The 24,080-nt window shown below is 46.9% G+C and overlaps 1 protein-coding gene across 2 annotated transcripts in view; it reads left to right on the top strand.

Moving 5' to 3' along the window:
• Nucleotides 1–22,191, top strand: part of IGF2BP2 (insulin like growth factor 2 mRNA binding protein 2) — a 165,889-nt gene extending 143,698 nt beyond the window's left edge. For both annotated transcript variants that reach the window (XM_036851482.1, XM_036851483.1), the window contains 6 exons: nucleotides 6,500–6,568; nucleotides 7,443–7,559; nucleotides 11,588–11,662; nucleotides 16,063–16,194; nucleotides 16,563–16,676; nucleotides 18,003–22,191. In XM_036851482.1, coding sequence (XP_036707377.1) covers nucleotides 6,500–6,568; nucleotides 7,443–7,559; nucleotides 11,588–11,662; nucleotides 16,063–16,194; nucleotides 16,563–16,676; nucleotides 18,003–18,095 — 600 coding nt within the window. In that variant the 3' untranslated portion in view covers nucleotides 18,096–22,191. The remainder of the gene's footprint in view (nucleotides 1–6,499; nucleotides 6,569–7,442; nucleotides 7,560–11,587; nucleotides 11,663–16,062; nucleotides 16,195–16,562; nucleotides 16,677–18,002) is intronic.
• The last annotated feature ends 1,889 nt before the right edge of the window (nucleotides 22,192–24,080 follow it).

The following is a 24,080-nucleotide window of genomic DNA, read 5'->3' as shown; positions in this document are numbered from 1 at the left end:
TTTTTGAACAATCGAACTATGCTGTGTGAAGTAAATAGTAAACGTTTCCCTTCAGCCTGCCTTCTCTTACCCACATTTCACCCAGCAACCACTCCCCAGAAGTATAGCACTATTATGTTTTAAAATATGTTTTATGAGCATATATAATCCTATAATCATATTATTCCAAAACATAAATGGAATCATGCCACACACAATGAATTACTGTGTTTTTATTTGTTTGTTTCCATTTTTTACTTACTATGGGCATCTTTCCATATTTAGAACTAATTCTCTTTGATGGCTACATAGTATTCCATTGTATGAAATTTACTATAATTTTTCTACTGAGCATACTATTTTTCTACATTTGGGTTATCTCTAGGCTTTCTCTGCTACAAATAGTGTCAAAATGAATATCCTTATACATAAGTGTGTGAGTATATCTAGAAGTAAATTCTAAGACTGCAATTATTGCATCAAAGGGGAATGTATTTTAAATTTTCACATTTCCCTTCAGCAGAATTTATGCAGAAATTTTAAGAATTAAGATAGTTAAATCAGTGATGTTTTCCTTTATGGACTTCTGGCCTTTGTTGTTGTGCTAAGAAAAAGCCTTCTGCCATCTAAGACTATAAAATATTCTCCCAAGTTTTCTTACAGTAATTTTTAGTTGTTGCTTTTGGGGGATCATAGTTTATAATTCACAGGGAATTTATCTTAACTTGTACTTTGAGATAGGGATCTAACGTTATTTTTTTTCCAAATAGATAGCCAGTTTTCCGAAAGTCACTTATTGAGAAATGCACCATTTCATCACTCAATTTGAAATGGCAGCTTTGTTGTTCACTTAATTCCCGCTGAGTCATATTCCTGGGCTCTATTCTGTTCCATTCATCTTTTTGTCTACACTATAGTTTTATAGCGTCTTTGACAGTTTCAACAATCTTTTTTTTCCTCAAAGGTTGAATTGGAAAGATGGTCAACTTATACTGTACTTGGGAAAATTAATATGTAGGAATTTTCTGTTCCTTGAAGATTTGATACAATCCATCCATAAAAATTCTGGGCCTAGTACCTTTTGTTTGGAGAAAGATCGATCATTTATAACCTTTTCAATTTCTTATAAGTTTTTGACTTGGTTTTGTTGATTTATATTTTCCTATGAAAGTATTCATCTCTCTTTTCATACTTAGTGACACAAAGCTGTGCAAAGCAAACTGTTGCCTTTTAAAGCAGCGAACTTGTGAATATCTCTCTCTTTTAATTCCTAACATCGTATATTTCCATTCTCTTCTTTTTCTTAATCAAATTTACTAGGGATTTTTCTTTTAATTTTTAAGTAGTTAAGGGTTTCTTTTTTGTTATCGTATAATTGTTTCCTGTACATTTTGTACTCAAAGACTGTTATTGGAACATCTCTGATTTTTGTGGTCTTGCTCATGCATGATCAAATTTTGGAAATCATGGGCACTTGGAAAGATGTACCTTCTCTGATGGACTCAAAGTTGTGTTTATGGCTGTAAAATCAAGCTTTTAATTGGTGGCTTGTATCCTCTATATAACTATTTTTATCTCTATGACTTACTACATTTTGATAGCAGTTTACTGTTCTCCCACTATGATTATGATTTTTCAAATTCTTTATTTCTAACAGATTTTTGTTTAATGTATTTTTATTATATTACTCTATAAATAACCTGGAATTTTAGTACAAATTATTAAATTTTCTTTCTTAGTCAATACACAATCTCATATTTCACCGTTATTTAGAATTAACTAAACTTTTCTTACTGGTTTCTTTGCTCACTACAGATGGTTTCTTGTATTCCATATCCTCTTATTTTTTGAGTTATTTGTTTTCGTTTCTTTGTTTTTCTGGAGTAGTTCCTCAAACAACTTTTTTTACAGGAATAATTATGTAAGTAGTATAATTTCTAAGCTTTTCTATACCTGAAAATGCCTCCCCCCCACCCACCACTTCACATGTGAATGAAAGTTCAACTAGGTATCTAAAAATTCTAGGGTCTTAGTTCCTTTAGAACTCTGAAAACATTGTTGCTACCAGTCTGATTCTCTTTCTTTAGTAGGTAACTTTTTTTTTTTCTTTTGTCTGTAAGTTTTTTGCCTTTTGTAGTATTTTACTGACACCCTTGGAAATCAGAAATCTGACTCTGAGCCCTTTAATCTGAACATTTAAGTTTTTCATTGGTTCAGGAAAACCTTCTGCGTCTGTAATTAATTTTAGCATTGCTTCTCTTCCCTCCACTCCATTTCCTCCCGGAGTTTCCACTTTATGGAGAGAGAGTAGATCTTCCCACTCTACTCATCATGTCTGAGTCCTTCCTTTTGTTTTGCGTGAGTTAATCTTCTTGTGCACTGATTGGCTTTTCAAGAGTGTCCATGCTGCTATTTGTATGACTTCTATTGAGTTTTTACTCCACAAGTCATGTTTTTAATTTCTAAGATCGATCTAGTTCTCTGATTGGCTTCCCTCATAGCAGTCTTCTCACATATTAAAGCACTGCCCTCTTGAATCTCAACTGAGAAATCAAAGCAGACTTTTTAAAAAAGCTCTCCCTCTTTCCTGAATTAATTCACTGAGGTCATTTTCTTGCCTTGCTCAGCTTTGCTCCCCTCTTTCATGCTGCTGATTCTCTGTATATGTCCAATGAGTTTTAATTGTCCATTCATGTACTTAAACTCAGCAGAGGGCATATTAGAATCCTTAGGGGAGCCTTATCATAACTGCACCATGGGCCCCATCTGAACTAATAAATTTGGAATGTTCCAGGGGAGGGCAGTGTTGGGTTAAGATCTTGGGACGCAGAGTCAGACACAGAGATCTCTGCTCAAATCTTGGCTCCACCTCTTGCTAGCTTACCAATTTCTGGTCCCCCTCAGCTTCTGAGGTGGTCCTCTGAGAGCTCACAGGGGTGATAGGCAGGGGCTGGAAGGAGGCACTGGACAAGCTGGGATAGATTGGTGCACCTTCTGAATCTTGAATAGCTCTGCCCATGACTCTGACCAAGTCCACTCCCTTCCTCCCATGTACATATCCCTGGTTCCCAGGGAGAGCACCTGCCATCTTTATAACATCACTCTGTCATCACACTAAAGCTATTTATATTTTTGAACATAATTTGTATGCCTGACCCTTGCCCTCTTTACTACCCCTTCAACACCCCTCTCTCTTCCTGCTCCCTGATTTCTTCATGATTCAGAATATCACCTAAATGATATATCAAATGGTCATACACAACAAATAGGAACTGAGGACCCTGCAGTTCTTCCAGGAAAAGCAGGCCCAACTTAAAATTTAATTCCATTCTAAATATTCATGAGTATGTTTGATATATACGCCTCTACTACCCCCAGGTAGTCAAGCACAGAGGAAAAGCAGACACTAGTTGCCCTCAAACAGAATCTGAAATGAACCAGTGGATAATAGTGACCCCCTGCACCCTTGCTGCCTCTCTTTTTGGGGGAGCACACCTGGCAGGGGCACCTTCACCATAACCTCTTCTCCCCCCCCCATACCCCAAATCATAATTCTTTTGAAACACTCAAAGTGAAGTAGCTTCTCCCTCATAAAATAGCTGGGGACCCTCAAACTGAGACAGTAAAAGCCTAATTGCCATTTTAGGGTTGTGGTTCCATACCGCCCACCCCACTCTGGGGCCCGTTTGTCAGATGGGTACACCCTGCTTTCCCATTAAAGAGAACATTTATTTAAGTCATCAGCACGTTACTTTTTGATCATTATGACTAAGCTCCTCTTCCAGTTGAGGTTGTGGACTCCATGTAAGCATGGGGGTAGGGAGAATGGAAAGTGTGCTCTGATAAGTGATAAATAAGTACTCATTTAACACTCAGTAGTTCAAGCCATACATTGCCTGATGATGGATTCTCCATTCCTGTGACCTCATTGAATGCCACGTAACGTCCTTCAGGGGCATCCATTGTACTTTGGGTCAAATCCACATCCAAATCGAGGCCCACAGGGCCCTCCCTGCGTGATCTCACACTACCTGCCTCCCCATCCCATCAGGCTGTTCTCTCAGTTGCTTTCACCATACTGGCCTCTTTTCTGTTTTCCAAACAGACCAACCCCTTTCCTAGCTCTGCACCTCTCAGAACCCTGCTTAGAATGTCTCTTCCCTAGTGCCTTGCATGGGGCTCCGTCTCCTCCGTGGGTCCCAACTCAGAGGTCACCTCCTCCAAGAGGCTTCCCAGACCCCTCCAGCTGAAGTTGCCATCCCACTCCTCATCTCGGCAACTACCCTTCCTCATATCCTCCTGTTCGTTTCTTTCACATGCTTGTCTGCCTCTCCAGTAGAACCTAAGTTCTGTGGTGGCAGTGACCTTTTCTGTCTCAATAGCTGTGTCCCCAGCACCTAGAACAGTGCTTTGCTCAAATATCTTTTGGATGAATGAGTAAACAATTGAATGAACTCCCACAACAGTATTGTAAGCTCTGGATATTATTTTAATCCATTTGTGGATGAGGTTCAGAAAAGCTGAATAAATTATTCCAAGTTGTATAGAACTAGTGATTCAGACTCAAGTCTTCTGGGTCTTCTGACTCCAAAAACCAACTTATATACACAAAGGCTAATGACAGAGCCTCAGCTAGAAACACGTTCCTGATTGCCGAGTTTGGGGTTCTTTCTCCACAGCGGTTTTCCAGCTGTAACTCATGAATAAAAAGAGGACTGGGGAATTATTTCTTTTTATCCTTTTATAGTTCATCCCCTCCCCTCACCCAAGTGGTAGATCTGAATTTGATACAGTGTTTATATTGGGAGTATTTGAACCCAGAATGGAGCTACACTTGTGGTTTGTCTATTTTGAGGCCAAATCACAATTCAAAAGAATTATTTCTGCTGAGAGCTGAAGGAAAAGCTCTCCAGGTGAGAGGAGGGCAGAAGCATCCTCTCCCCAAGGTAGAGCTTTGTCTGAGCAGAAAAGCTGCAGGAATTCTCCCTGACCCACCGTGACCCAGGAAAGGGGCCTGCACTGAGAAGGGTCTGGAGCTGATGCTCTTCAAGAAAGAGGCAGGCCCAAGTGAGCCAAACGTCTTCACTCAGCTTCCTTTCAAAAGTGGACGTCGGCCAGAAGAACACTGATCTCATAGCCCCCTCTTGTGGCCCTGAGGTGTCACTGCAGCCTCTTTCCAAGTCGTGGGAGCAGAGGCTTGCATTTACAGGATCGTTCCCTTCCTTTGGCAAAGCTCTGTCCCCTGCAGGTGCTGTGGACACTCAGAGCACCCTCGGAGGAAGTTCCCCACCGTGTTCACATCTCTTTTCCCCTGAAGTCCACTATCCAAACTCAAAAAGAGGAATTGTTTCATTTTTGTCCCTAATGAGTCCGAAGGCAAAGTTGTGCTCTGGAACTCAGAATCCAACTGGTTATTCAGTAGGCAGAGGACACCAGGAGATTTGCTCAAGGACCCTCAAATGAAAGCTAGGTCCCCTAACTCCAGGCCTCCAGCTGGTCAGTGTCTGACCACTGCTAGACGGCCCCTCAGGGATTGGTTCCATGGTGCCCAGAGCTGTCCACCTGCTTTCCTGTAATAGGCATGTCAGCATTCACTTGGCCTTACGTGTAAAGCACAGTGAACTAGACATTGCTGACTCTGCTTAATGTCCTGCCCGTAAAATATATAAATGCAGATGTATTCCTGTCTTGCAGGACTGTTGTGAGGATTAAGAGAGTTTATGGGGAATTCCCTGGTGGTCCAGTGGTTAGGACTCCACGCTTTCACTATAGGGGGCATGGGTTCGATCCCTGGTCAGGGAACTAAGGATCCCACACGCTGCGTGGCACAGCCAAAAATAAAATATTTTTTTAAAAAAAGTTTATGGACAAAGTATCTACCACAATGCTTAGGACACAGTAGGTATTCAATAAAAAGCAGCTACTTTAAAAATTAACGCTACTTTCCTAATAGTTCTGTTTTCTTCTACCACATCTGCCTTCCTGTCCCCTGCTTCCCCCTCCCCCTCCACAATATGTATTTATTCATTCATTTTCTCTCCTCAGTTTCGTTTTCAATTTCTCTATTCTCAGTCTCTCCATTCCTTCTGAGATTCTCTGGGCACTCACTGATCTGACTTCCCAGGAACACTTTGCTTGTTTAGAATAACTCTTGGATTTGTCCTGGCTCTCTCTGTTCCTTTAACCTGTGGTTCATAATTCCTCAGAAAATAGAAACCACTGGCGCTTCCTCTCTGCCTGAGGGCAGGTTAAAAAGTGCGTGTGCATGTTCCCTCCTCTGGTGGGTTCCTGGGAAGCCTGGACCATGACTCAGCTTGGAAATGATGAATATCCAGCCCAGCCAGTGCTCCGTGAGGGAAGGGAGCAGAGATCTGAGCTGCAGAGGCACAGGTGTGCCTTTAGGACAGCGCGGCCCGGTGGTGGTGCCGGGAGCCTTTGTTGTGTGTGGGAATCTTGCCTCCCTGAGTTTGGTGAGCGGCCCTATGGGCCCTGCTGACTGACCGTTTCTCTCCTGCTGCAGACCCACTCCGGATACTTCTCCAGCTTGTACCCCCCTCACCAGTTCGGCCCGTTCCCGCATCATCACTCAGTAAGTGCCCACAGTTCAGCCCCATCTGCCACTTGTCCCTCTCCTGTGGCCGGTGCCACTCAGTCCTTAGCAGACTGACCAGTGCATGCTCACGGTGTGCGTGCCGGGTCCCCTGGTTCCAGGCTGTCCTGGGAGTGACACATTGCAGGGCATCAGCACACCAGACCACCCGGCACTCAAGTGCACTAAGAGGCCCTTCAGCATCCTGCTGGTGCTCACAGATCCCACAGGTGGCTGGAAACTGGTGCAGAGGAGCAATCAGCAGGTCAAATTAGGAGGTGGTGTTGGGCTAAAGAACAGAGTCTCCAAAGTTCCTTAACAAAGTCTAGCAAGTGGGCCGTGTTATTCCCACAGACCCCTACAGACAGGAACAGCAAGGGCTCCTGGCGGGCTTGCCTGTGTCTCTCTGGGCCGTCCCCTCGCAGCCTGTTCAGGGCAGGTTTAATTACAGTCTCGTTTTGAACCCAGTTCCCCTCCAGTGAAAATGCCGCTCCTGCCCGCTAGGTGGGAGGGCAGCTCTCCGTTCCTGCTAACAAAGTGCCTCAGGCCAGGTGTGCTTAATAGCTACTGATTCCTTGGATGAAGACACAGGAGAAATAACACATCACATTTGAACTTGACAGAGGGCCCGTGGACAGACAGCTTGCTGTGTCTAGCAAATTCAGAGCTGCTCAGGAGGAGTTTGCACTCTAGTGGTTGTGTAGTTAGTGTGGACCCTGTTCAAGTTCATCCCTCCAGCTTCCCCACTGCAGCGCCCCAGGCCCCAGAAGAATCCCATGCGGCATCCGGCCATTGCTCCGTTACTGTTGAGTGCCTGAAGGAGCAGCCCCAGTAGGAATGATGTCGTCTGTCTTGTCTTGTCCTGTCCTTCCAGTATCCAGAGCAGGAGATTGTGAATCTCTTCATCCCAACCCAGGCGGTGGGTGCCATCATTGGGAAGAAAGGGGCGCACATTAAACAGCTGGCCAGATTCGCCGGGGCCTCCATCAAGGTAAAGCCGCTCTCGACAGCTGCCCCTGTACCACCCTCTTCCACCCCCATCTCCACCCCATGTCCCTTGTTCCTTCTGTCCGTCCTGGGCAATTCTTACACCATCCATAAAATCCTACAGGACCTGGAAAGCCTGCCTTCAGGACTATTCCCATGTACACTCATCTTTACCTCTCTCACTCCTTTTTTGTTCAACTAACAAATGAATTAGGAAAAAATACTAGTAATACATAAGCCAACCTGGTCCTCTTTGGGCTACCATTGTCCTCAAGAGAAAACAAAGGCTGAGGATTCTCCCAAGTGAAGGGGGTGAGCCTAAGGAGAGCGATAATTTATACTCAGCAGTTGTCAGTGCTTTGATGCTTTAGTTAGTCTCCATTTCAGAAACCTTTGAACTTTGACAAATAGTTTGAATGGAAAACTCTTTGAAAGGCAGTGATGAAACCGCAGATAAACAAAAGCCGGTGATATAACCTGAGCCGCGGCCTCGGGGTTGAGGAGAGTCTGGGGTTGAGGAGAGAGGTCAGGAAGGAGGGCCCCTGATTCATGCACTGGCCGAGTGCAGACACAGCTGCAGTTACATTCCCACCGCCTGTCTCCTGGAGCATAATGGGAAGAGTCGGCAGAGAAGCTGAAAGGGGAGGATTATTCGACCCTGGTCCTGCTCCAAGCCCAGCTATCAGCGCTGACTCACGGGCAGAATGCTGAGCACGTCCCAAGCCTCGTGAAACGCTGTCGGAAACAAGAGTTTCCGTTGTTACGTAAAATAATTTGCTGCCATGGGACAACCCGGAATTCCGAACAAGAAGTCTCATGACTTGGAGAGAAAGAATGCTTACACTTTCTCCCTAAGAAGAGCTGGAATTTCTCCCACAGCAAGTGTGCTGGAGAAAAAACAAAAACAAAACATTCTGAGTAGTGCAGAAGAAGGATTGCAGTGAGACCATGAAAGAATTTTACGTAGGTAAATCATTTCCCCTCTCGGTGCTCGTTTATCTCACCTGCAAAGCACGCAGATTGGTGGGGGCAGACGGTGGTGGAGCACCCAGGGCCTTTGCACCCGGCAGGCTTGTTGCAGGTGAGACCCCAGCCCAGGTACTGACGGGCTGTGCTGGGCCCGCCCTCTGTGTGGGACAGGTAAGGTATGGACGACCACTGGGCTGGCTGCACCCTGAGGGCCATTCTCGGTGTCCGGTCCTGTGGTCTGAGGTGCGATGCAACGCAAGGGACAGAATGAGACAATTTCAACTAGAAGGGACTTGAGGGATCGTCTCATCAAATCCTCTCTTTTTCCCCTGAGAAAAGGGAGACTGAGAGAGGGAACGGGAGATGGCCAAGGCACACAGGTGGCAGGACTGGCTCTTAGATAGCAGTTCTGCCGACTTGTAGGCTACAGGGCACTTCCCAGGACTAATCGCAGCAATAACTCTCCACTTACCATTGCCCATAAGGAACTAGGGCCCAGTGTTTCATTGACATGTCAATGGCCACAAAGCTAAAGAATGTGAGAGCCGAGGTTGGACCAGGCTATCCTATTTTTGGTCCAATGTTTTTTCAACCTGAGCAACCCGAGTGCTATACCAGAGTCATTCCAGCAAGACTTTGGGAAAGTAGAGAAGGATCAACCCCTTGGGCTTCCCCCACAGCATCCCCGTAGTCCCTCTATGTCCCAGCAGAGTTGAGTGGTGGCGTGACTTCTGTGGTGGGCAAAGACAGCAGGGGACAGAATGGGCTCTGGCTCTCTCCAGAGCAGTAAAGAAGAGAGGAAGCCAGGGAAGCCAAACATTTGCAAGAGACATTTCCTACTTTTTAAAATCAATCTGGTTTTTGCTAGATTTCCTTTATCTTGACAGGTCTCTGACAGCATGTGTCTCTAAAGATGATGATCTCACTAATTCCAGAGAACCACACACCCCAATCCTGCTCTGCCAGTCTTCGGGGGCCACAACTAGAGGCACATTTGATGCTGCTGGGGCAGGGGGAGAGCTTTACACTAACACGTGGGAGCAGAGTGCTGGAAGGGGGTGGGCTGAGTTGGGATCGGGCAGTGCGTGCAAGAGATGCTTCAGTTACAGGCGAGAGCTAAGCCCCCGTCGCCTGCCTTTCCTGCACATCATCTGGGCGACAGGCTTCAGAATGCCACACAAAATTCCTGATCCTTGTTTCAGCCCTGCTCACCTGTGATCTTGGTGGTCACCTCATCTTTCTGCATCCCATTTGCTTCAGTCATAAAGTGGAGTCCTCATTCCAGGTCCTCTCAGGGAGTTTGCCTGGGGAGTGCCATCCCAGAACTGCAGGAGCACACGTGCGGCTCTCAGAGTTCTGGGCTGGGCTGTGAATACCAGGTAGTGGAGAGATGGGGGGCTTTCTTTCAGGATTGGAGCAAGGCAACTGTGAGAGCTGATTGGGTCAACGTGAATTATGAATTAGCCTTTCAGCCCTTCTTGATTTGGGTGGATAAGAGCTGGGAACCACCGTGTCCGTGCTCCTGTCACTCTCATTTACTCTTGGAAATAAGGAGCAGATTTAATGCCACCTATGGATGTAGAAGTAGAGATGAGGGTTCCCGCCAGTGATCTTAAGGGCCAGTCTGTATGCGGCCTGCTGGAGGGTCTCAGTCCCCTGGACACATCTGTTTTTTGGCTGAGGCTGCTGCCCTGCAGTTGAAGGCTGGCAGGTGGTCTGCCCGCAGCAAAGGGAAGACCCCCCAAGAAGCTCAGTGGTCAGTGACCTGTGTCTCAACGTTCATCCTCGTGCCACTAAGTAGTCAGCGCCAGATCTTCTTTGAAGGTCTCATAGAAGAATCTCTCCTTTCAGAGTGGGCAAGGTCAGCACAGGCCTTGGGTCTGTCTTCACGGTAAAGCTGGGACAGCAACACAGGACCCTGAGGCCTGCAGGTGCAGCCTGGCTTAGGACATGTACTGAGAGAAAACTAAAACCCTGTGGAGGTGGAGGTCTTCTTGCGGGAGCCAAGGCTGAGACACAGTGGTTCAGAGGTGATAACTTCAGACATGCCCCGTCAGTGGTGACTCATGTTCACGCTGAACAGCTCCGTCTCGGGGATGGGGTCTCTGGGTGGTGTGTAGGACTTTATAAGGTGCATTTGTGTACTAACCTCACTCCTGGCTTATCCCTAAGTGCCTGGTGTACTTTTAGCTCATTTAAAAGTAACTTTATGGGAATTCCCTGGTGGTCCAGTGGTTAGGACTCCACGCTTCCATTGCAGGGGGCACAAGTTCCCTGATTAGGGAACTAAGATCCCACAAGCCACGTGGTGTGCCCCCCCCCCAAAAAAATAAATAAATAAATAAATTTAACTTTAATTATGCTACATTGTATTTATTTTTAAAGCTACCTTAAAGGTTTTTGAAATAAGGCAAGGTATGCGGGGAAAAAAATATGTAAAGAGGATCTAACAAAAAAATGTTCGGTTGTTCCACCTTGAGTTCTGTTATAAAAGACATCAGAGTCACAGAGTGAGAGCTAGGAGGTTTTGAGCTTGCCAGGTTCAACTGCCACGTTTCATCTGTGGGGGGAGGAGGGGTTTGTAGAGCGCGCAGTGGAACCGAGGTGTCCTCATTCTTGCTCTGGTGCCATCAGTTGATTCGTGTGCTACAGAGGAGCTGGTCCTCGTCACACCTGTCACTAACAGCCCTCTCTGCAGGCTGACTCCAACTTAACTCCTCTGTGGACCAGCCCTTCCTCGCCTCTGGGCCCTGGGTGGGCTAGTGGAGCTCCTTGGTGAAAGGAGGCCGGTCACACTGCTGGTGGGGGCCAGGACAGGCAGTAAGTACTAACTTGTTTCCAACTATTCCTGGGTGGCCAGAGACCCAAATGTGATACTGGGCACTACGGCCATAATCTCCTAAGACCCAGGGTGGAAGCAGCAGGGTCAGACAAAGCACCAGGTACAAAGGCATGAGTCTTATAATCTCTTGCTAGTGGGTGTGCCATCCTCTTAGACAAGACGGAGGAGCTCGGGGAACAGAGCCAAGCAGTAGCATTTCCCTCTTGCTTTGTGAACTGCAGATTGCCCCAGCAGAAGGCCCAGATGTCAGTGAAAGGATGGTCATCATCACCGGCCCACCTGAAGCCCAGTTCAAGGTCAGTGCCAAGAACCCCTTCAGCCCTGCAGCCCTGGATACAGGGCCGCCTGTTAGGGAAGGCTGAGGGCCTTTAGCAGGCGCACCTGCCCCAGAGCCAGGTTCAGGCTCTTCTTTGGAGGCCCCACCTCCATTTCCCTTCCTTCTATAGTCCCCACCCACCCTGTCTTCCCCACCTCCAGGCTGCTCCCTCTGTGTGGAACCCTCCTTCCCTTCTTTCCCGTGGAAAAGGACTCTCTGTCAATGCCCTGTTCAGATGGCATCTCTGATCCCCTTGGTCGTGGTTTTGAAGATGGGGCATAAACATGGATGTGAGGGGAAACAGCACAGTTTGTTGGAAGTGTTTGGGGGGGGGGGGGGGCATTGTTTTAATTTTTTATATTGGAGTATAGTTCACTTACAATGTTGTGTCAGTTTTAGGTGTACAGCAAAGTGATTCAGTTATACATATACATATATCCATTCTTTTTCAGATCCTTTTCCCATATAGGTTAGTACACAATATTGAGTACAGTTCCTTGTGCTATACAGTAGGTCCTTGTTGACTATTTTATATATAGTAATGTGTATATGTTAATCCCAAATTCCTAATTTATCCCTCCCCCCCCCCCCGTTTCCCCTTTGGTAACCGTAAGTTTGTTTTCAAAGTCTGTGTCTGTTTCTGTTTTGTAAATAAGTTCATTTGTATCATTGTTTTAGATTCCACATATAAGTGATATCATATGATATTCATCTTTCTCTGTCTGATTGACTTCAGTTAGTATGATAATCTCTAGGTCCATCCATGTTGCTGCAGTGGTATTATTTCATTCTTTTATATGGATGAGTAATATTCCATTGTGTGTGTGTGTGTGTGTGTATATATATATATATATATCTTTTGGTTGGAGCATTTAATCCATTTACATTTAAGGTAATTATCAATATGTATGTTCTTATTGCCATTTTGTTAATTGTTTTGTATTTGTTTTTGTAGGTCTTTTTTCTTCCCTTCCTCTTTTTTTTCTTGTCTTGTGATTTGATGACTATCTTTAGTGTTGTGTTTGGATTGCTCTTTCTTTTTTGTGTGTATGTTCCTGTTGTAGATTTTTGGTTTGTGGTTACCACAAGGTTTTGATATAACAGTCTATATGTGTGTGTGTGTGTGTGTGTATGATTGTTTAAAGTTGCTGGTCTCTTCATTTCAAATGCATTTCCAATATCCTGCATTTGTACTCTCCTCATGATTGCTGGTTTTGATATCATATTTGTGTGTGGATGATTTCCTACCTTTACTGTATGTTTGCCTTTACCAGTGAGCTTTCCCATTCGTAATTTTCCTGTTTCTAGTTGTGGGCTTTTCTTTTCCACCTAGAGAAGTTTCTTTAGCATTTGTTGTAAAGCTGGTTTGGTGGTGCTGAATTCTCTTAGCTTGTGCTTGTCTGTAAAGCTTTTGATTTCTCCATTGAATCTGAATAAGAGCCTTGGTGGGTAGAGTATTCTTGGTTGTAGTTTTTTCCCCTTTTATCACTTTAAATATATGGTGCCACTCCCTTCTGGCCTGCAGAGTTTCTGCTGAAAAATCAGCTGATAACCTTATGGGGATTCCCTTGTGTGTTATTTGTTGCTTTTCTCTTGTTGCTTTTAATATTTTCCCTTTGTCTTTAATTTTTGTCAGTTTGATTAATATGTGTCTCAGCATGTTCCTCCTTGGGTTTATCCTGTATGGGATTCTCTGTGCTTCCTGGACTTGAGTGAGTGTTTCGTTTCCCATGTTAGGGAAGTTTTTGGCTATTATCTTTTCAAATATTTTCTAGGGCCATTTCTCTCTTCTCCTTCTGGAAACCCTGTAATGCAAATCTTGGTGCATTTAATGTTGCCCCAGAGGTCTCTTAAATTGTCCTCATTTCTTTTCATTCTTTTTTCTTTATTCTGTTCTGTGGCAGTGATTTCCACCAGTCTGTCTCCCAGCTCACTTATTTATTCTTCTGCCTCATCTCTTCTGCCTTTGATTCCTTCTAGTTTATTTTTCATTTCAGTTATTGTATTGTTCATCTGTTTGTTCTTTAAATCTTCTAGCTCTTTGTTAAATATTTCTTGTATCTTCTTGGTCTGTGCCTCCATTCTTTTTCCAAGATCTTGGATTATCTTTACTATCATTATTCTGAATTCTTTTTTCAGGGAGATTGCCTATCTCTATTTCACTTAGTTGTTCTTCTGGGGTTTTATCTTGTTCCTTCGTCTGGAACATATTTCTCTGCTGTCTCATTTTGTCTGACTTTCTGTGTTTGTGGTCTCCGTTCTGCAGGCTGCCAGACTGTAGTTCTTGCTTCTGGTGTCTGCCTCAACCCCTGGCTGAGGTTGGTCCAGGGGCTTGTGCAGGCTTCCTGGTGGGACGGACTTGTGCCTGCCCATGGGAGGGTGGAGCTGGGTCTTGTCCCTCTGGTGGGCAGGGCCGTGTCAAGGGGTGTGTCTGGAGGTGGCTGTGGGCTCAGGATGACTTTAGGCAGCTGTCAGTGGGTGGGGCTGTATTCCCACCTTGTTGGTTGTTTGGTCCGAGGTGTCCAAGCGCTGGAGCCTGCAGGCTGTTGGGTGGGGCCAGGTCTCAGTACCAATATGGCGACCTCAGGGAGGAGGCATACTCACGCTGAGAAGTATTCCCTGGGGCCTCCGCTACCAGTGTCCTTGCCACTGCAGTGGGCCACAGCCAACCCCTGCCTCCCCAGGAGACCCTCCAAGACCCACAGGTAGGTCTGGCCCAGGCTCCTGTGGAGTCACTGCTTTGCCCTGGGTTGCGGTTCACATGAAACCTTGTGTGCGCCCTCCAAGAATGGAGTCTCTGTTTCCTCTAGTCTTGCGGAGCTCTTGCACTCAAGCCCCACTGGCCTTCAAAGCCACATGCTCTGGAGGCTCCTCCTCCAGATGCCAGACCACCAGGCTGAGGACCCTAGCATGGGGTTCAGAACTCTCACTCCTATGGGAGAACCTCTACGATATAATTAGTTTCCAGTTTGTGGGTCACCCATCTGGTGGGTGTGGGATTTGATTATATCGTGAAAGCACCCTTCCTGCCATCTCGTTGTGGCTTCTTCTTTGTCTTTGGATGTAGAATATCTTTTTTGATAGGTTCCAGGGGTTTTTTTTGTCAATGGTTGTTCAGCAGTTAGTTGTGATTTTGGTGTTTTCGTGAGAGGTGGTGAGCTCAAGTCCTTCTATTCCACCATCTTGTCTCCCTTCCCCTGCATTGTTTTGTTATTGCCTTTTCACCCCTAGGAAAATTATAACTTGAGTTTTCTGAAAGTCAGAAACATTTATTTGTAAAAGTATAATTTGTATTAAAAATATTTGAAATGTGTCTGAAAAAAAATTAACACATGTAAATGTTCAAGAACAATAATCCTTCAACTCATGAATGGATAAACAAAATGTGGTATATCCACATAATAAGATATCATTCAGCCATGGAAAGAGTGAAATTCTGATGCATGCTATATCATGGATGAACCTAGAAAACATTACACCAAGTGAAAGAAGGCAGACACAGTAGACCACATATTATATATTCTATTTATGTGAAACATCCAGAAAAGGCAAATCCAGAGACAGAAGGGTAGTTTAGTGGTTGCCAGGGACATGGGGAAGGGAGGAATTGGGACTATCTGCTAATAGGTATGGGTTTTTATTTGGGGGAATGGGATGGAAATGTTCTGGATAGCAGTGGTGGTTGCACAACCTAGTGAATATACTAAAAACCACTGGAGTGTACACTTTAAAATGCTGAATTTTAGGTTATGTAAGTTATCTCAGTTTTTTTTAAGGTTCTTTTAGGGACTTCCCTGGCGGTCCAGTTGTTAAGACTCTGCACTTCCACTGCAGGGGGCACGGGTTTGATCCCCGGTTGGGGAACTAAGATCCCACATGCCACGTGGTGCAGCCAAAAAATAAATAAATAATTTTTTTTTAAAAAAAAGGTTCTTTTAAAAAGAACAAAAAGCTTTTGGCTACACTGGCTCTGGAGTTAGACATCAAAGAGCAAATCCCATCACCACCACCCTTGCCTCCATCCTTTAATAACCAGAGGCCTGAACATATCATGGTGGGAGGAAGTTAAGAATTCCCTGAACAAATTCATCCAACCAAACATTTATTGGTGCTCAGGAATACGGAAGTAAGACATGTAGTTCCACCCTGACCCTATACACAGAAAGCTTCCTGTGCGATCCATGTGCAAACCTGAAGACACGGGAGTGTCTGTGCATGTCTGCAAGGTGCACTCCTTGGGTGTGGCAGGCATGCACCCACGGGGTCTGAGCGAGCTGAGCAGACCCCGGGGAGCATGGGGCTGGGGCTGTCCCATTGCCTGGACTCACTGGTTCCTGTAGCAGTGCTGCTAAAGCAGGTTGACGTGTCTTGCTCTGTCAGGCTCAGGGGCGGATCTTTGGGAAACTGAAAGAAGAAAACTTCTTTAACCCCAAAGAGGAGGTGAAGCTGGAAGCCCACATCCGAGTGCCCTCCTCTACAGCCGGCCGTGTGATCGGCAAGGGTGGCAAAACCGTAAGTGTGCTCTGAGCTGGCTTCGTCTCCTGGCCTGACTTCCCTCAGACCCCCACTGACTCTTCAAGGACAAAAATGTAATTAGCATCATCCAGAGCTGAGGGCCCCAAATGCACAGTGCTGAGCCAGACACCGAAACAGCAGGGTCCTGGGTCCAGGAACACTGCATCTAGGCTACGTGCTGGGAAATGAAGACAGGGAGCCTGCCTCCTGCCCCTGTAAACCCACACACACAGCAGCAGGAAAATGATAAGGAGCAGAGTCCCGCCCAGAGTATACAAACATACCTTGCAGATATGCTGGGTTCCGGTTCCCGACCACTGCAGTGAAGCAAGTCACAGGAATTTTTTTGGTTTCTCCCTTCACAGGTGAATGAACTGCAGAACTTAACCAGTGCAGAAGTCATTGTGCCTCGTGACCAAACGCCAGATGAAAATGAGGAAGTGATTGTCCGAATTATCGGGCATTTCTTTGCCAGCCAGGTACCTGTGCTGTGAGGGTCCAGTCTCTCCTGCTAATCTCTTTGCAAGTCTCTAAGTTCTTGGTGACCTGTCCAGTGGCCCCAGGCCGTGCACACCCCCCGACCCTGACCCCCATGCACAGATGGAACAGGGCAGGGGCGGCTGTTCTTGGCTCACCACTGCTCTCCCAGGCCTGCTAGAGGAGCCTGAGGAAGGGTATAGAGCTTTGGAGTCAAGCCAGCACAGTTCAAGCCTCTGAAATGCTGAACTGCGGGCTCTCCTGTTCCCTCGTCCTCCTGCTCAGGCCTCAGGCAAGGGCCACCCTTGGGCCCTGAGGACCAGCCTAGGTGCCACAATTCCACTATTATGGGTTAAACGCTCATGTCAGGAGACCCTTGTTTCTCTTTCCTCTCCTCTACCTCACTGTGACAACCCCCATTAGGACTCAGGGCTCCACACAGCTGCTTCTCCTCCAGTCAGAAGGGCTAGTGACTCAGGATCACGTGACCTGGTTCTTTTTGATGCTTGTTGTTGTTGTTGGGGGAGGGGGTTGGGTTTGGGGATAGAGCAGTCCAGCCCCTGTCCCAAAGGAGCAGAGGCAGTCTAAGCCAAGACTGCAGGTTTGTCTTGAGCGTCAGCCTGCGCGCTCAGTGCCGTGCCTTTGCCAGGACCTGCCACGCTGCTGCGCCCTGCACCCCACCAGCACCCTTTGAGACTCGTAGAGTCAGAGCCCGACCACACCACCCCCTGGGGCTCTCCCATCCCAGCTCTTCCAGTGTCCCCGGTGTGGGTCTCAGTGGCTGGGCTCCTGTAGGAGTTCAGTCTGCAGGGTTCTCCCTGCAGTGGGAGCAGCAGGGTGGGTGAGGGGACAGGTTTGGGTTCATGTGTTTTCTCCACTTGTTCAGGGTAGAGTGTCTGGGCCAGTTTCTCACTTTATCCCCATCCCATTGACTCCATCTTCCCTTGCCATACACCACTGTCTTTGCAGTAACTCTAGGAAGGCGGGGAGGAGGCGAAGCGTTGGACGTTGGAGCGTGTGTTAGCTGGGAGGGAGGATGCCGTCTGACCTCTGCAGGTTCCCTAGTCACTAATGCCCTGGTTCTGCTTCCTGGGGTCCCACCCTCTTACCCTCCACCCAGCAGCCTCAGCGGGGTGGGGGTGGGGAACTCTGCCACTTTACTTCCAGGCAGAAAAGGCCTGGAGTCAGGGCCTCAGTAGGTAGATGACACTTTTCTGAGTTTACCGCCTCCTTCCCCCAAGTCCCAGCCCCGCTTCCCCACACCCCACTGCTTGTCCTCAGAACTGGGTTCCTTTTCTCCCCTGTCCCCCTCCTCTCCCTTGCTGCAGACTGCACAGCGCAAGATCAGGGAAATTGTACAACAGGTGAAGCAGCAGGAGCAGAAATATCCTCAGGGAGTTGCCTCACAGCGCAGCAAGTGAGGCTCCCACAGGCACCAGCAAACAACGGATGAATGTAGCCCTTCCAACACCTGACAGAATGAGACCAAACACAGCCAGCCAGATCGGGAGCAAACCAAAGACCATCCTGAGGAATGAGAAGTCTGCGGAGGCGCCAGGGGCTCTGCAGAGGCCCTGAGAATCCGGGGGGCCAGGGAGGAGGCGGGAGGGCAGCCGTGCCGGGGCCCGGCCTCCCAGCTCCCCCAGGGCCTCTGCAGGCTTCCCAGCCATCCACTTCACCATCCACTCGGGTCTCTCCTAACCCCACCACGCTATCCCTTCTAGTTGAACTAACATAGGTGAACGCGTTCAAATCAAAGCAAAATTCACACCCTTTTCTTTTTGCGGAAAATTGTCTCTGTACATGTATGTACATATTAGAAGGGAAAGATGTTAAGATATGTGGCCTGTGGGTTACACAGGGTGCCTGCGGCGTTAATATATTTTAGAAATAATATATCAAATAACTCAACTAACTCCAATTTTTAATCAGTTATTCTTTTTTCTTTTTAAAGAGAAAGCAGGCTTTTCTAGACTTTAAAGAATAAAGTCGTGCTTTGGGAGGTCTAACGGTTTAGTAAGGAGCTTCAAGGCCACCCACACAAAATTCACCCGGAGGGAAATCTCGTCGAAAGGACACTCACAGCAGTTCTGGATCACCTGTGTATGTCAACAGAAGGGATACCGTCTCTCTGAAGAGGAAACTCTGTCTCTCTTCATCCCTGTCTAGCTCACACACCCATTTCTCTTTGCTTCACAGGTTTTAAACTGGTTTTTGCATACTGCTATATAATTCTCTGTCTCTCTCTGTTTATCTCTCCCCTACCCCCTCTCCCTCCCCATCCTCTCCATCCCCATTCTTGTTAATTCCCTCATCCCTCTGTCTCAATTCCCATATCTACGCACCCCCCAGGCAAAGCAGTGCTCTGAGTATCACATCACACAAAGGAACAAAAGCGAAACACACAAACCAGCCTCAACTTACACTTGGTTACTCAAAAGAACAAGAGTCAATGGTACTTGTCCTAGCATTTTGGAAGAGGAAAAACAGTAACCCATCATCAAACCAAACAAACAAAGAAAAATTCCACAAAGAAAGAATGTATTTTGTCTTTTTACATTTTGGTGTATAAGCCATCAATATTCAGCAAAATGATTTCTTTCTTTAAAAAAAAAATATGGAGGAAAATAGCAATTTACACGAGGTCGTTGGCCCAGGGCGTTAAATTTACAGATTTTTTTAACGAGAAAAACACACAAAAAAAAGCTACCTCAGGTGTTTTTTACCTCAGCACCTTGCTCTTGTGTTTCCCTTAGAGATTTTGTAAAACTGATAGTTGGAGCATTTTTTTATTTTTTTAATAAAAATGAGTTGGAAAAAAATAAGATATCAACTGCCAGCCTGGAGAAGGTAACAGTCCAAGTGTGCAACAACTGTTCTGAATTGTCTTCCGCTAGCCAAGAACCTATATGGCCTTCTTTTGGACAAACCTTGAAAATGTTTATTTAAAAAAAAAAAGTGACAAAGAAAAACAGAGAGAGAGAATATTGGAGATGTCCTGAATTTCAATAGGGTACGCGCCATTAGGGCTTTTTGCGCTAAAGGATGAACATGTACTGGTTTATGTGAACAAGCCATTTTACCACCAGACTGCAATGCCAGTTTCCTCTACTGCAAACAGTGTTCTGTGACAAAAACAAAAACAAACAAACAAACAGAAATATATCCAGCTAACAAGATCCTGGTGTCTTGGTCTCTTATTTTACTAAGTAAGTATCGCCCATCCCAAAGTGTCAGCTGAATTCCACCTCTGAGGGACTTCAGGGGAATGGGTGGCACATACCGTCAGGACTGGGAAGCTACACTGAGGAGGCTGGTTTCTCCAGGCAGGTCTTTGGGAGAAGCTAAACTAGGTCAGTGGTGCTCAGACTGTGCTCCTCAGACCAGCAGCAGCAGTATCACCTGGGAACGTGTTAGAAATGCAGGTTCTCAGGGTCCACCTTGGGACAGAAATTCTAAGGGTGGAGGGTGGGCTCGAGCAGTCTCCGTCAGTGAGCCCTCGGGGTGATTCCGATGTATGCTGAGGTTTGAGAACCACAGAACTAGAGGGCTGGATACTGACTGCACAGTAACTAGGTAAGGTCATCCCCTATCTTAAGAAACTTTAAGCCTGGCCAGGGAAAGAGCTAATTTTTATGTGGGGGGAAGGAAGAGGCTAATATGCCTGACAATTTAAGGGAAGAGGTACTTCCTTCACCCCTCCCCAGAAGCCAAATTCTAAGTATGTCAGGAGATGTGGTGAGTAGGCCTGGACATCCCTTCTATCCTGGTTAGTTGCCCTCCAACTTTGCCTCAAGACAATCTCGTTTTCTCCAACATGGAGCTATGGAAAGGAAGAGGTTGTTTGCAAATTGAAGAGGATTCCAGCATAGAGGGAGAACTTACTTAAAAACATGAGAAAAAGGATGGATAGAATAGAAATTTGGAGAAAAGAGGAAATGACTTCTAAGGGAAGCAGGGGAAAATTGGTAACCTGGCATCAGCTAGGATGTGAATGACTCGGTGACTGAGTAGACAGAGATGGGATAAGGACTTATGGAGTATGAAAGCATTTGGCCTAGTCTTATTCCTGCATCCCTGGGGAAGGACATGGGCAACAGAGGCATCCCCATGTGAACGATGATGAGAGAAGCCCGCAACTGTAGAAATTCAGAGACCAGCCTAAATTGTACATGCATCCAAATCTTTCACTGTCTTAAAGCCTAATGGAGATATCTTTGACCTGCTACTGCTAATGTCTAATACCACTGCTAGCAAACCCCCTGATGTTTACTGTCAATTGTTGCCGCCTTTTATTTCCTCTCTACATTCCCCTTAAGGTGCTGGTGAATTAAAATTTGAGACTTACCCCATATGCATGTTAATCTTCTATTCTAGCTCACATCAGCCATGTAAGTCACTGTCTCTCTAGAAGCCATGAGTGCTCTTAATAGCTCTTGCTCTCACAGAAACAGCCAACATGAGGGGAAACCTCATGGAGCAACTATATTCTAACTTGACCTCGATCCTCCTGTGTTCTCTTGTAAAAGCAGGGATCCAAGGTACTTGGTTTGTTCCCATTTTAAGATCTAACCTAATACCAGATGTGGCTGACAATATAAACAGTGAAGAATATTCCCATTTGCCTCCAGTAACCTCTAGTGATCAGGGCAAACTCTGAATGAAAAACCAAACTCAAACAGAGCAGTTTATCTGTAATTGCAACAATTCCTAACACGAAAGATTCCCCTGACCTCTGTGACTCCTGAATGTCCCTGATTCTCGATAGCTACAAAACTGCTTCCAGTCACCCTTACTGAACCTGGCAAAACCTTTTCTCAACTCTAAATTCACAGAACAGCAGTATTGGGGAAGGATTTTCGAGGTCATTTGGTCCACTTTCCTAATATGGAATAATGTCCTCTATACTCTCTCCAAAGTCTGGCCACCCCCCGGCCAGGGGAAACGCGGCTCCTAAGGCAGACAGTTCTGTCGTCGCACAGTCCAGCCTCGTAGGTCTTCCTTCCAGTGATCTGAAATCTGCTCACCCCACAACCACCACACACTGAATCTGCTACATGTTACTTAGGACAACTCCCCTAATGTTTGAAGACAGTTGTCTAGTTCTCCCTTTACTCAGTTCCTCCAGTCATCATCCCTCATCGCTGGGACTTGCTTTCCCTCGGCTCTGAAAAATCATTGTGAAGGAATACAGCCCCACCTCCTGCATCCTGCACCTTCGAAAGCCCCAGTAACTGGCGGTCAGCATGGGAGGCCTTGCTCAGCAAACAGAGCAAGGGGCTGTGAAGGGAACTTAACCAGGGTGTAGCTCAGCTTTGCCCTAGGGCAGGCCTGAAGGCAGGGACGGGTGCCTCTTTCCCTGTACCAGATCTCTACCAGTCTCACTTTCTCATCAGGAGAATAAGAAAGCCCAGGCCCAGACGTTTTCTCCCTGGTTGCCTGTACACTAGCTAAATAACCTTGTGCACATCACAGCCTCTTGGAGGCCTGTCTCCTCATCTGTAAAATAAAAGTTTGAACACAACAAAGCCTTTGATTCTAACTGATGTATAAGAAGGGACTTTCAAGTCAAAAATGGCTTCTGGTTAGCAGCCTTCAATGTTCCTTCTTACAATTTCTCATTAAACATCAAGAAAGAGGACTTCCTGGTGGCACAGTGGTTAAGAATCCGCCTGCCAATGCAGGGGACACGGGTTCGAGCCCTGGTCCAGGAAGATCCCACATGCCGCAGAGTAACTAAGCCCATGCGCCACAACTACTGAGCCTGTGCTCTAGAGCCCGCGAGCCACAACTGCTGAGCCCGTGAACCACAACTACTGAATCCCACGCACCTAGAGCCCATGCTCCACAACAAGAGAAGCCACGGCAATGAGAAGCCTGCGCACCACAACGAAGAGTAGCCCCCGGCTCACTGCAACTAGAGAAAGCCCACACAGCAATGAAGACCCAACGCAGCCAAAAACAAATTTATATATTAAAAAAAAAAGAAAAATCATAGGGCTGGGCCAAGGAGTAGGAAGACCGTAAGCTCACCTCCTCTCATGGGCACAGCAAAATTACAACCATTTACAGAGCAACTATCAATGAGAAAACCCAGAAGACTAGCAGAAAAGATCTACAACTAAAGATATAAGAAACCACAACAAGATAGGTAGGAAGGGTGGAGTTGCAATATTGTCAAAACCCACACCCCTGGGGGGGTAACCCACAAATGGGAAGATAATTACAATTGCAGAGGTTTTCCCCAAGGAGCAAGTGGTCTGAGCCCCACATCAGGCTCCCCAACACAGGGGTGCACTACGAAGATGAGCCCCCAGAACATTTGGCTTTGAAGGCTAGTGGGGCTTACTTCTGGGAGATCCAGAGAGACGCTACTCTTAAAGGGTGCACACAAAATCTCACATGCTCCGGGACCCCGTGCAGAAGCAGTAATTTGAAAGGAGCCTGGGTCAGACCTACCTGCTGAACTTGGAAAGTCTCCTGGAGAGACAGGGAGCAAGTAGAGCTCACTCTGGGGACAAAGACACTGACAGCAGCCATTTTTGAGAGTTCCTTCTACCATGGGGACACTGGTGCTGGCAAGTGCCATTTTGGAATCCTCCCTTTAGCTTGTTAGCCTCAGGACCCAGCCCTACCCCCTCCCACCAGCCTGTAGGCCCAAGTACTGGGTCCCCTCAGGCCAAGTAACTAGCCATGTGGGGACACAGTCCCACCCATGAGCAGCCAGGCTGCCTTAAGACCTCCATAGCCCAGAGCCATCCCTGAACACAGCTCTGTCCACCAGAGGACCCAGGACCTGGACCCAGACACTTAGTACACAGGCATTGGACTCAGTACTTCCAAGACCCTGCAGCCAGAGACCCTGGGAGCCAGCTCTGCCCACCAGTGGGCCAACACCCCAGGACCTCCTGGGCACTGACCCCACCCACCAGTGGGTAGACAGCAGGAACAGAACCACCATGCCCCACAGCCTGCCTTGTCAGGACTCAGACAGTACACCAGTAGGACAGCAACACCCTCAGGAGCCCCAAGCTCCAGCCCTTGCCATCAGCAGGCCAACATCTCCTTTGGGACACCTTGGGCACCTCAGCCAGAGGCCTTTGGATCCAGCCCCACCCACCAGTGAGCTGGCAATAGCTCTGGGAGCCCCTGGGCTCTGGCCCCACGCATCAGCAGGCCAATACCACCTCTGAGATACCATGCACTATTCAACCAGCCACCGCGGGATCCAGCCCCACACGCCCGTGGGCCAGCACCAGCTCTGAGACAGCCTGGAACCTAGAGCGAGCCATTTCAGGAACTGGCCCCACCCACCAGCAGGCCAACACTATATCCAGGAATGCTGGCTCTGCAACCACCCACTCCAGAGCCCAGTTCTGCCCAAGAGTGAGCCACCACTAGCCCCA

This window comes from Balaenoptera musculus, chromosome 4, assembly GCF_009873245.2.
Source record: "Balaenoptera musculus isolate JJ_BM4_2016_0621 chromosome 4, mBalMus1.pri.v3, whole genome shotgun sequence".
NCBI lineage: Eukaryota > Metazoa > Chordata > Mammalia > Artiodactyla > Balaenopteridae > Balaenoptera > Balaenoptera musculus.
This window is presented reverse-complemented; position numbering and strand designations above follow the sequence as displayed.